This window comes from Gymnoscopelus microlampas, assembly GCF_963454915.1.
Source record: "Gymnoscopelus microlampas genome assembly, chromosome: 17".
NCBI classification, from domain to species: Eukaryota; Metazoa; Chordata; class Actinopteri; order Myctophiformes; family Myctophidae; genus Gymnoscopelus; species Gymnoscopelus microlampas.
Genome location: NC_139954.1, coordinates 44,349,494 through 44,362,051, shown reverse-complemented (window position 1 = coordinate 44,362,051; position 12,558 = coordinate 44,349,494). Strand labels below are relative to the sequence as shown.

The 12,558-nt window shown below is 43.4% G+C and overlaps 1 protein-coding gene across 1 annotated transcript; it reads right to left on the bottom strand.

Annotated features, from left to right (window-relative positions):
• Positions 1–4,384: 4,384 nt before the first annotated feature.
• Positions 4,385–5,263, bottom strand: LOC311064733 (2-methoxy-6-polyprenyl-1,4-benzoquinol methylase, mitochondrial-like; the record flags this gene model as incomplete). Its single annotated transcript, XM_084084661.1, has 1 exon — positions 4,385–5,263. The coding sequence occupies exon 1, from the start codon at positions 5,144–5,146 to the stop codon at positions 4,385–4,387; it is 762 nt and encodes a 253-aa protein (XP_083940787.1). The 5' UTR covers positions 5,147–5,263.
• Positions 5,264–12,558: the final 7,295 nt, after the last annotated feature.

The following is a 12,558-nucleotide window of genomic DNA, read 5'->3' as shown; positions in this document are numbered from 1 at the left end:
AGCACCGTGATGATGAATGTCCATCATGACACATTAATAACAAACGTGTAATAACACACGCCCCTTATCTGCTGTGGATTGCCAGGTTATGAGGTTATGAGTAACGGGAAGTGAAAGTGATTCATAAAAAAAAAGAAAGCCTGTCAACTGTGGCTCCGACACGTCCCACGCAGACGGGCTTAGTCATGATGGAACCCCCCCCTCTCTCCCCCCTTCCACCCCCACCTCTCCCCCCCACCTCTCCCCCAGCAGGCACCTCTCCCCTCTGTTCCAGGAACAACTGCGAGGCCAAGCACGTCGTGACCCATGCACGATGTTTAACTTAGCATTCATATTTCATCTGGGAGGGGAGGTGGAGAGTATGGACTATATATCGTCTCTGTCGGGTGGAAACCTCACATGTCCAAAAACGGTTACTTTTCATGATTCAAATTCAAAAGTAGCAAAAGTAACAGATCTACAAGCTCAAAACGCATTTCGAGCTTGTGGATCTGCTACTTTTGATGCTTTTTGTGTGACGCTGTATTGTCGTTAATAAACAAAACAAAACCACAAATGGAGATAAGAGGTTTCTCCTCCTCTGTGCCACTCCAGCAGCTAAAGCTGAGGGTCAGTGTATTTTATTCATGTCAAAAGGAACCTCTCAGGGACACGTGCACGCGTGCGCGCACGCACACACACACGCTTGTATTACTATACTTGTGGCCATTTCGCAGCCCTAACCCTGAAGCCGCCTCGACACGTTGAACGGCTATTTTTGTTGTGCGAAACCAGTGCGCAGTTACATATAAATCAGGCATAACTCTAACCCCTAAATCTAACCTATAATCTTAATACAGGTTTGTAATACAGGTGTGTGTGTGCGCACGCACACGCACACACACACACACACACACACACACACACACACACACACACACACACACACACACACACACACACACACACACACACACACTTAGATGAGAGGTGACGGCCCTCTGAAGGAATGAGCACAGCTGCATCTGACTTCTTGTCATTTACCAAGAGACCAATAATGTCATGGATTTAAAGAATTAGCTCTTATAGGGCCCAGTTGGTACAGAGGTAAAATACTGGGGTTGGAGTACTGTGATTACTGTGAATCCACTGTAATTGGCTGGGCGTTCCAATGAATGCAATTGGCCAAGCTTGTCCTAATCCTAAAGAAAGAAAGAAAGAAAAATGTGATCATCTACATTCACATCCATAGGAAAAAGTAATCACACACAGTCCTTGAGGAAACTGAGAAACTTGCTTCAATGACGCCTGTCATCATGCCAGGAATGCTACCGAGGATTTAATCCAATGTGCGTTTCCTCTCTGTTTGAACGCGGTGACATTTCGCCTGAAACGGAAGAACCCTCAGAAGCCATTCTTTTCCCTTCAGAGTCCACGCAGCAACCCTCGAAAGCTTCCTCTGTTCCCAACGTGTTGTATTAAAGGTCACCTGTTCCCGGTGAACCCCCTATGATCTGCCCTCCATTCATCTGGACACATTTTGCCCTGTCCTTAAGCCCCCACTCATTACTCCCCCCCCCACGCGCACACACACATGTAAACCCACCTCCCCTCAGAGTCACAGGGTCTCAATGGGAAGTGACAGGTAATGGAAGTGGAACTAAACCTGCTCTCCAGCAGTTCAAAGCTAGAGGCTGCTCCGGGGCGGAAGGACAGAGTATATAATTTGGGCTTTGGATGTCCTGAGAACCGCCTGAATGAAAGAGGCTCAACTGAACTCACCGTTCCCGGAATGGATGACAGGACACATAAACTGGACATGTCAAAGTATTTGATAGCGCAAGAAAATATATAAAAAAACATCTTTTGTTGTCATTTCCTGCATGGCAAAATATGATATACAGAGATCTCCATATATGGGCATATCGGTCAAATCGGCGTCGCAACGTACGTGTGGCGGCCTGAACCCGGACCTCTAGTATTCAAAAATAGACGATCTACAAGCTTGCGGCGCATTGTGAGCTTGTAGATATGACATTTTTTTGCTCAAAGTTAGTCTATTACAGCGGTGGGCAACTTTGATGATGGAGAGGGCCACTATATTTCCACACTCACTCCAGAGGGCCTCATTGCATTTACTGTCTCGGCGTAGTTTAACCTTTTTCGCCATTCTATGTCACACTAAAGTAGCAAAGATAGCCGATCTACAAGCTCAAAACACATTGGAATCCTGAAAAGTAACATATTTATGTTATTTCAAATGCATTTAGTTATGTTAACTTTATGAACTTAAATACAAATACATTGGACATAAAAAAAGACAATAGAATTGTAATACTAGTCATTAAGCTACTAATATAGACTGAAGTAATTAAAGCGGGTCATGTTTGCATGTTTGGAATTGTAACAGCTGAAATCAATAATATATCAGTAATCCAATATTAACCTGCGGGCCGCATTAAGTGAAGGTGGGGGCCGCATGTGGCCCCCGGGCCGCTAGTTGCCCATGTATGGTTTATTAGGACATGGCCTGAACAGGGACGCTAGGGTTCAAGTGGTTCAATGTGTCTTACATCTGTGTTTTTTTTTGCAGACTCCAATCTGCTGCAGAACACGAGCTAAATGATAACACACATGAGCCAGGTTAATGCACTCCTGGGCACCGCTGGGCTGCTATCTGGAGCTAGATGATCTCAAAGCACTGCATAACGTCCAGTATCAACACACAGGCTGCTGAATAGGGGAAATGTTATGTTCTACTGTGCTTGGGTACACTTAGTCCTTTTAGACACATTCAAAAACAAGTTAGGCTACCCCACTGTTTGCACGAAACAAGTGGTGGAAGAAGGATTACGATTTGTTTTACTTAAAGTACTCTGACTTATGCTTTTATAAGAAATCATAAATATTACAATGTGACAATAAGTCACTATAAGTGGTCAAGGCGTGCTTTAAGTAAAGTAAAATAAATAGCTTGCAAGTCGCAACGATGGGACACGGTGTGAGCTTGCAGGTTGGCTATTTTCGAATAGCCAAAGAATAAAATGGGGCTTATTTGGTTTATGAATGTTTTGTAATATTCTAATGCTGCAAAGTAACTAGAGACTAAAGCAGTCAAATAATTGTAGTGAAGTAAAAAGTATAATATGGAGTAAAAAGTAAAATATTTGCCTCCGAGATGTACAGTACTGGAGTAGAAGTATCGAAAAATGGAAATACTCGAGTGGAGTAAAAGTAAAAGCAACTCGAGTAAATGTATCTAGTTACTTTCCACCATTGCACAAAACCACCTCGAGATGCCAGTTGTTGTTTCAGCATGTTGGATAAGGTTATCGCTGCTGTCGGACTTGTATCTCCATATTTCAACTACTTATGTTTACTACTTTACCGCACAATAGTGTCACACAGAAGTGAAAATAGCCGATCTACAAGCTCGTTGTGAGCTTTTACCATTGAGCCAATAGAGCCTGCCTGCTTGCTCAGGGGATGCATTGAATCTTGATCATCAATTCAAAATTGATGATTTGAATTGATGATCACAACCATCCCAATTGTATATTGTATTAATAATAACAAAAGTATACATAATAAAAAGGAATGGTTTTGGACATACAAGGTTTCCACCTGACAGCAACGTTATGTAAGGCTGTCTCAGAACCTGACTGATGACTCGGGGGGCAAAGATGTTGAGAACACAACTACTGTACCTGACAAGGTTCTACGATGGACTTTAGATGCCTTGAATGTGTCCTGAGGGCACACGGGCCCGTCTGGCTGCTCTTGAGTTGACAGCTTTACTGCTCCTTGTTAAGTGTCTCTATTATCTGCTAAATATCATATTTAAACCCAATGAAACCACACTGAAAGCTTTTGTCATTTTCAAGTTGGCCCCTAATCCAGAAAAGGTTGAGAAACACTATCCAACATAGAACTTCTTAAGCAGGGAGTAGTGGCACGTAAGAAGACTTATTTCTTTCAACAAGTCACTCTGACTCCCACACTGCACAAGTTACTGTATACGTGCTCGCTGCAAGTACCGGAGTTCGAATCTGACTTCTTCTTCCATTGTGGATCTGGGACTTCAAGTGTCCTGCTGAGACTTCAGTGATCTATGACAGTGTTTCCCAAACAATGTTTATGGGTCGCGAGTAAATCTCTATTTTTAAAAATGTTCTAAAATGTTTTCACAAATATCTCTGTTTCAGTGACTCGCTCAACAACAGCTAAGTACTGAACCAGTAGCCTACATTCTAAGCTCCTTTTTTGCGTTTATTTTTATTTGTATGTACTCTGTGAATTGATCTCCAGTCGGATACAAAGGCATTGTGTTTACGTCACAGACTCTCGTTCTTCCGCGCAGAGCCAACAACAAATTGGTGTTTAAAGAGGCAGTGGATGCAAAGTGTCACAGTTTGAAGCCAGAATGAAGGGCGACCACACCTCCAGTGAGGTTGTGATATTGTACACGGTAGAAACCAGCGTCCTCAATCATCCCTTTAAACTCCTCCTGGTCGGGGAACGTGCGGATACTCTCCACCAGGTACTGGTAGGACTTCCAGTCCCCCGCGATCACCTCCCCCAGCACCGGGATCACCTGAAAACTGTACGCGTCATACAGCCCGGCCAACAGAGGGTTGGTCACTTTGCTGAACTCTAAGCACATGAACCTTCCTCCGCGCTTCAGCACCCGCAGGGCCTCGTGCAGCGCCCGATCCACGTGGGTGACGTTGCGAATGCCAAAGGCGACGGTGTACACGTCAAACTGGTCATCGTCGAAGGGCAACTCTTCTGCGTCTCCCACCACCCAGGACAAGTCGGCGGCGCCGACGCCCAAGCTGTCGGCTTTCCGCTTGCCCACTTTGAGCATCTCCTTGTTGACGTCGCAGACCACGGCCCGGGACTCCCGGCCGCCGGGCTCGCCGGACCGCTCCTCGGAAGCGTAGTTGCCGGAGACGTCCCGCCGCCACGACGGGGTCTGCGCGGACCGCGGTGCCCTCCGCTGCCACTGGCGGTCCTTCTGGGAGCTCACGTAGTCCAGGAAACGGAAGGCGATGTCGCCCGTGCCCCCGGCCACGTCCAGCAGCCGTGCTCCGGGCTGAGGGTCCATGACGCGCAACAGCCTGTCTTTCCACAGTCTGTGTACGCCTAGACTCATGGCGTCGTTCATCACGTCGTACCTCTGGGCTACGCTCTCAAACACCTCGTACACTCGCTGTGCCTTCTTCGCCTCGGGGACGCTCTGGAAGCCAAAGTGTGCGCTTCTTCGGTCCGCCGCACCGCCGTCGCTGAAACGACGGCGTGACGAACAACACGCCGTCCGTCGTAGCTGTCCCCCAAGCTTTCTAATATTTAGATTTATATTTGTAATGTTTACGCGAGGATCGCACACTACCCTCCGGACAAGCATGTCTGATGGAAGCTGCCACGTTGTGAGCTTGTAGATCAGCTATGTTCCCAACTAACTAGGGGCTTAATTGCCTAATTCCAAATGTATTTTTGCAAGTTAGGGTCCCAGGGACACAACATTTTCTCTTCTGACATCAGTCATATATATGACATATCTATGATGCATGACTCCAAATTAGGACACGGTTTCAGCCCAATCGGAGCCATTGACTTCCATTATAAAATGAAAGTTTAAATATTTAACTTAACTGCTTTGGCCTACTGGCAGCGTACATTTAGATCATTAAGATGTTTGGCGCTGATCAGAGGGCCACGTTGTAAAGAAAAAGGCAAGTCACTTGTGTGTGATTATTAATACATACAGTGCTTCATTTGCCTCACTCGCATCCACGAGACTGGGTTAAATTAATGATCCTTTGAAGCATGAATGGTAGCTCGCCTATCAAAACCAGCGGGGGCCAGCCAATTATAAAGCCCCCTGCTGGGCTGAGGCCAGCTTCAAGACGTCTATCAACACGCTATCCCCCTGACCAAGACCCAGGCCCAAAAGTTTAAGTCTTTACTCTTTAACTTAAACTCTAAGCCTGTGGTTCTCAAACCTTTTTGTGCCAAGGACCCCCAAAGTGATATGCATTTGGCCGCGGACCCCATTTGAAAATGTTTTGAGCTTGTATATCTGCCATTTTTGAGAACCACTGTTCTAAATCCTAAGAGTTTCATGAAAAACATATGTTGCTATATAGCAAAAATCTAAAATGACACATACGCTTTCCCGGGTTTTAATGGGCTTTCCCGCTCTTCACTCTCTAACTTCTACTCTAAGCTTCCCAGTGAGTTGAGGTACAGTATAGGCCCTGTCTGCATTCTGCAGACAGGGTTCTCCATGTTTGGACTCTTTGCAGTATATACGCTTTGGACAAATTCCAGTGGAGATTTCCCACAACTCTCCATAAACAAAGGGCACCCTGGTGTAGACATTTTCATTTTCAATTCATCTACAGTAGCTTTATTTTGTTTCAAAGCCGTCTGGAGACATTCTGTGCTATGATCGAGAAGGAGCATGCTCTGAACAGGAAATGTATGTGGAAAAGGGAAGTTCTCTAAGTAATAATGTGTGGCATGATACTTCCTGTTGGAATGATACCATATACTGTAACCAAACACCATTTCATTCCACAGTGTTGTCGTTCACTGTCAGATAGGCGGCCGCAGTTATGGTTTGACCCAAAAAAAATTGCAACAAAAGGTTTTTCAATGGTTTATTGTAGTATCAGGTGTACTTAGTAACATATCAAAAGTTTACCAAAATCGGACCACTAGAAAGGTCCGATTTTCAAAATGGCCGCCACCAGATCCTTAAGATACCATTATTCCTTCATTATTCATCCTAGACAAGTAATGTTGGTATCTAACCCCGTGTTTTGATGATCTAGAATTAAAATGAGCACATATAAATTATAGTGAAGTGATTAAAGTATAATTTTGTATTAAAACAACTGATTATACGCATATTTATGGAGTACATACATAGAAGTGAAGAAACGTTTATAATGTAATTGGACATTTCTCCTTTTTCCACATAATGCCCAGAATTGGTGATTTATTTAACTTATAATTCACATTCTGTTGAAGCTTTCTGGCGATTTATTTTGATACCAATGAGGAATAAATGCATTATTACTGTGTGGTACTGTGAAATTAGTCTAAACAGGGCTGCCACGTGAAGGCTCAGTACTGCTAACCCCTTTTTCTTTTTTTTTTTCTTTTCTTTTTTTTCTTTTTTTTTTTTTTTACTTTTTTTTGCACCAGATTAACAATTAGACTTCACACTCTTCCTCCCATAAAGGTTGATTATGCGGATTCTCACAATTTTCTACTTGACATGATCCACAAGCAGGCATGCAAGGCAGTCCGTATCTTCTACAACTACACCGTTGTGTTCGGCAAGCAGTTTTGCAATTACAGTGGACCATCTGTAGGAGGCTTTCCGGGGCAGCAGCTTTATTTGTCATAACTGGCACAAACCGATCGTCCTCCAATTTCCATCCCCAATCCACGGGATTCATGTCACTCTCCATTTCAGTCCATACCATAAGCTGGTAATAAACTCTTTGGCAATGATATTTGGTTGAGGACTCTGTAGGAGGGAGATGTTCTGGGGTAACAAATGCCTTCGCAGACGCACTTTTCTTGATAAGAAGATTGTAGCGCTTGCCACCAAACATGACTGCCATCGCCTTGCTCCCAAGGTCCTCTATGACAGTTTTTGCTTGATTTGGGAGTGCAAACCCATTCGCACACGTCTGGATGGTCGATTCACCATTCGCAAGTTTCTGGAAAGCAGATTTTTTGCCAACACTAAAAATGCGTGACGTTGTATCACATCCTGTGAAGGCATGAATAAACAGCAACTGAGAACACAAGTCACTACCCAGGACTTTTTTCATCTTGCTGATGTCATACACTTTAGGAACTTTGGCCTTGTCCGAACGAAAATAGAGGCCTCTATTGTCCATCTTAGCATAGTAGAGGAGTAGAACGAGTAAGTCTGTATCTTCCCCTATCAAGGTCGTGGGCTGATGGTGTGACGCCTTGATTGCAGCCTTGACAATGTCCACGTCTGCATCCCCTGATGCATTGATAACCGTGCAGCCCTTCTTCTGCAGTTCCTCAGTCACAAGATTAATAAGTCCTTGTTTGTTTGAAGATCTGGATAGGAAGTCATCCTTTCTTCCCACAAACTCAGTTTTTGCATCTAAGCTAATGATGGGGTGGGCATGTTGCCCGCGTCGCTGATGTGTATTGTCTTTGATGGAAGGACCTTCACTATAACCATCAAAAACTACAGTTGCTTTACCATAACGGTATATGGTAAAGTCTGCATATGACGTACACTGGATGGTACACTGGAAATGTACACTGTCCCCATATTTTTCTCTTAGTTTTGTCTTGAGGTAGGTCTTTACAAATGGCTCGGAATCTGTATTTGTCAGAAATTCCTTCATTTTATCCTGTAAATGTATAAGTGTCAACTGTTCCTCATCATTATTCTCAAGGTAAGCGCAAACCTTCATGAATGCCTGCGCCTGATCTTCATTGTTGGACCGGCCAGACTTTCTGCGCTTTGGCTCTGGGTCTTTCTGGAACTGTTGTGGTTAGTTAGTTTTGTTGGGTTTAGCTGTCTTGAGGATATTAAGCCTTGTTCCAGTAAAATTTACTACATAATTAGTTTAGTTAAACTTGAAACGGGTGACAATTTCAGAGGTTTTTAATAGTCACACACAAAATATTGGATTTCACGATGATCTAATTGTTTCTCTGCCATTTGGACAAATCCAATGGATGTCTAGTCCCCAAAAACATAGGGTTAGACACAAATAATATTTGTTTAGGATAAATAATGGAGTTAGGCTATTTTAATTATGTCATGGACGCCATCTTGAAAATAACACCTTTCCAGTGGTCAAACTTTGGTAAACTTTTAGTATGTTATTAAGGACACCTAATACTACAAAAAACAGTTGAAAAACGTTTTGTTGCAATTTTTTTTGGGTTAGGTGCTTTTTTTTCATAACTGCAGCCGCCTAAGAACAATGCAGCACAAACAAGCACGGGCACTATTAACTAGTCCAAAACCCCCAAACATTCCAATGGCTTTTCTTGCACATATTATGTTTGTGCCGAATATGAGGGGAATTAGATCAGTGGAGTAAGCTCTCTCTGGTGCCTGGGGGCGTCACTCACTTTTTTGAAGTAGTTAGACAGGTACATGGTCACTGGTCCCTAGAGTATCTTGAAGACCAGCCCCATTGCAAGTTGCTGTACTCTGTCCTCTACCCTGAGCCATCCCACCCTATAGGCATAATCAGGGCCGGAGTGGGACTCCAAATCTGGCCGGGAGATACACGCCCACCCAGGCCACCCTGCGCGCGCGCAGCGCGCGCCGATTTTTTTAGGGGGCCCTTTTTTTGGGGGGCCTTGTTTTTGGGGGGCCTTACAAAAGGGGGGCCTTTTTGGGGGTTAAAGGTAGGGGGGAGGCCCGCAGCTGCACTGAGCTGCAAGCAACACTGACTGCATTGAATTGAAATCGACTGTGGTTGGCCTGGCCTGAGCTTAGGAGAGATTTTTTTTTGCTGCATCACTTAAGTGCCGCGCTGGCTGTGGATGGCTGGCCTGACCTGATAATTTTTTTTGAGGCAGGCCACTAGAGGGCAGGCCACCGGGAATAGTCCCGGTCCTCCCGACGGCCAATCCGGGCCTGGGCATAATGAGCAGGGGTTAGGTGAGTCCTAGATGTGAGGTTTAGTAGTAGTCTGACTAGTTTGTTTTGAGAGGTTGAAGTTTTTTGTGTCTTTGTGGTGCTAGCATAGCAGCATGCAACCATGAGGTGCATGCATAGTCATAATGACATTGGATGAGTGCTCGTTTGTCCTCCGTGTGTTCCTACTGACCAACGAGGAGACCCTGCCCCAAATTCTTGTTCTTTGGTTGACTTTCCTGATCACTGAAAAGATTGTCCTTAGTTCTGTAGATATAAATGCCACTCCCACACACATCTATTAAAGTGTAAATGTAGTTATTTTTCTTTACATAAACCGCTTGAACTCTAGTATCCCTATTCTGGGGGGGAACATTAGTTCCCAAGCTCCCGAGCTTGTAGATCGGCTATTTCTCAGCAATGTGTAGAGGGAAAAAGAGCAGACCAAGTACAGAGCCAAAAGTCAAGTTTACTAACTACTGTAGTGAGGGTTTAAGTGGTTAAATGTCTGAAAATACACAATCATTGGCAATGCCATAGGGCTAAAGTGGTTAATATATGTTTTATAATGTAATAATTTATATCTTGCAAAGTAGGCCTAACTAGTAACTAAAGTTTTCAAATAATTGTAGTGGAGTAAAAGTAAAAGTACAGACAATTGGAAATACTCCAGTAAAGTGAAAGTACCTCAAAATTGTACTTAAGTACAATACTTGAGTAATCCAAATGTCTCCCATACCCCTGTCTCGTTTGCTGCGTTGACTCATACGTGTATAAGAATAATGCCGATGACACGTTGAGGAATAAATAGAGACCGGTGGCAAAACTTGTCAGTTGGTTGTACCTCACACATGTGGGCTGAGTTAACCCTTTAAGACCAGGAACGCATCTGTGTCATTTTAAGATGTCTTTGGCTATATTCGCTATGAGCTTGTAGATCTGCTATTTTTTTTTTTTAAATAGTGAAAATGTGTGCAAATCTTAGTTTGAATGTAAATATGTTTTTTTAAAGTGAAAGATTTTAACTCAAATCTTTGCTTCTGGGGATTTTACAAAACCCCCAGAAAATTAGAAAATTAATGTCTTCTAAATCCTAACATTTTTTTTTCCTAAAGTAAAAAAAAAAAAAAGTTTTTACTTATGTTGCTATATTATCAATGGAATGATTATCAAGTTTTTTCATGTCAAGGACCCCCAAAATAATCCAAAATGTCCGTGGACCCCCTCCCATCTAAAACTATTTAGTTTCAGGGACCCCCAGAAGCAAAGATTTTAGTTAAAAATGTATATAAAAGATTTGCACAAATTTTCCCGATTTTTCTAAAAATAGCATATCTACAAGCTCATAGTGCGGCACTCGTGCCGCGCTATGAGCTTGTAGATCTTCTATTTTTGAATAGCCAAATAAATCTTAAAATGACACACATGCGTTCCCTTCCTGGCCTTAAGGGGCTAAGCCTGATTTATAGGTAGGCATACTTATTTGCACATCGTGTCTCCCTCCGAAAATATTTCCGGTGCAAGACGCTGGCACGCAGCTAAGTATAAATCAGGCATTACTGAATCTATACAGTACCGTTAGCTCAGCTGTGTTGAGCAAACTTTTTTCATTTCAAGGACCCCCGGTTTCAGACCCCCCCATAACTCTGAGAGTGTGCAAGTGGATCCAAATGCTAGGGGACAGAAGTCTCCGAGCTGAGCGTGCTCTACTGTCAATAGTTTAAGACAGGGGTCTTCAACAGCGGGGTCCGGGACCCCTAGAGGGTCCTCAGAGTTATTACAGGGGGGCTGCCAAATCTTTGTGTGATAGGGACTTTTTTTTTTACCACTTGAACCCTATCGTCACTATTCTGAGGTGAACATTAGCCGAACATAGACGATCTACAAGCACACAACGCCTCGCGCTGTGAGGCGTTGTGAGCTTGTAGATCGGCTAATTTCAGCAAAGAGGTTTGGTTTAGAGGGAAAAAAGAGCAGACCAAGTAGAGAGCCAACGGTCAACCTTGCACAGTATTGAAGGTTTAAGTGGTTAAATGTCTGAAAACACACATTTAACATGAATACAATATGTAGTGGGGGTCCCTGCTTCATTTCTCTCTCTCTCTCAGCTAGGGGGTCCTTGGCCTGAGGAACGTTAAAGACCCCTGGTTTAAGAGAAGGACAGACGGGTGCAAAAACATTAAATCACCAATGAAAATCCAAAAATTATAGGCAATCATTTGAAAGTTTGAATGAAGTTTCTAGGGGAAGTATGAAGGAGTTATTAGACACAAAATCAGTGCTCTAGAACAAAAAAATGCTATTTTCCCCAGAGCTCTGCAGCGAGCCCACAATAATAATATTTAAGATAATTTATATAGCCCTTTTGTAAGTACTCAAAGTCGCTTTACAGAAAAAAGTAAAGAGAGATATTTGGCACTGTGTGTTACAGTATGATGGCTTATTATTCTGACCATAAACCACCACAAGTAATCATTCATTAAGTCTTTGTCTACCTAATCACATTGTTTACACATTTGAATATAGCTCCCACGGGACTCACTTAGCATCTTGACAATGCTAGTGTCCTAGTCCTTACACGGTATCTCTATAACGCAGTGGTTTTCAGAGTGGGGTCTGAGGACCCCCCGGGGTCCTTGAGTGGGTTCCAGGAGGTCCTCAACAAAACGAGGAACAGTTTAACCACTTTAGCAATTATTTCATATTTCGGCTATTCGAAAAACAGATGTACAAGATCACAACGCGTCCATCTGCTGTTTTCAAAACGTTTTGAAAAATCTTGAAAAGATTTTCAGCATTTTCAACAGCACAAATCATCTCTTTTGGGGGTCCCTGCTGGCACAAAGCCTTTACAGGTGTGGGTCTGCGGCCAAATACATTGGACTTGACATGAAAATGCCCCGAGAACCACTGAT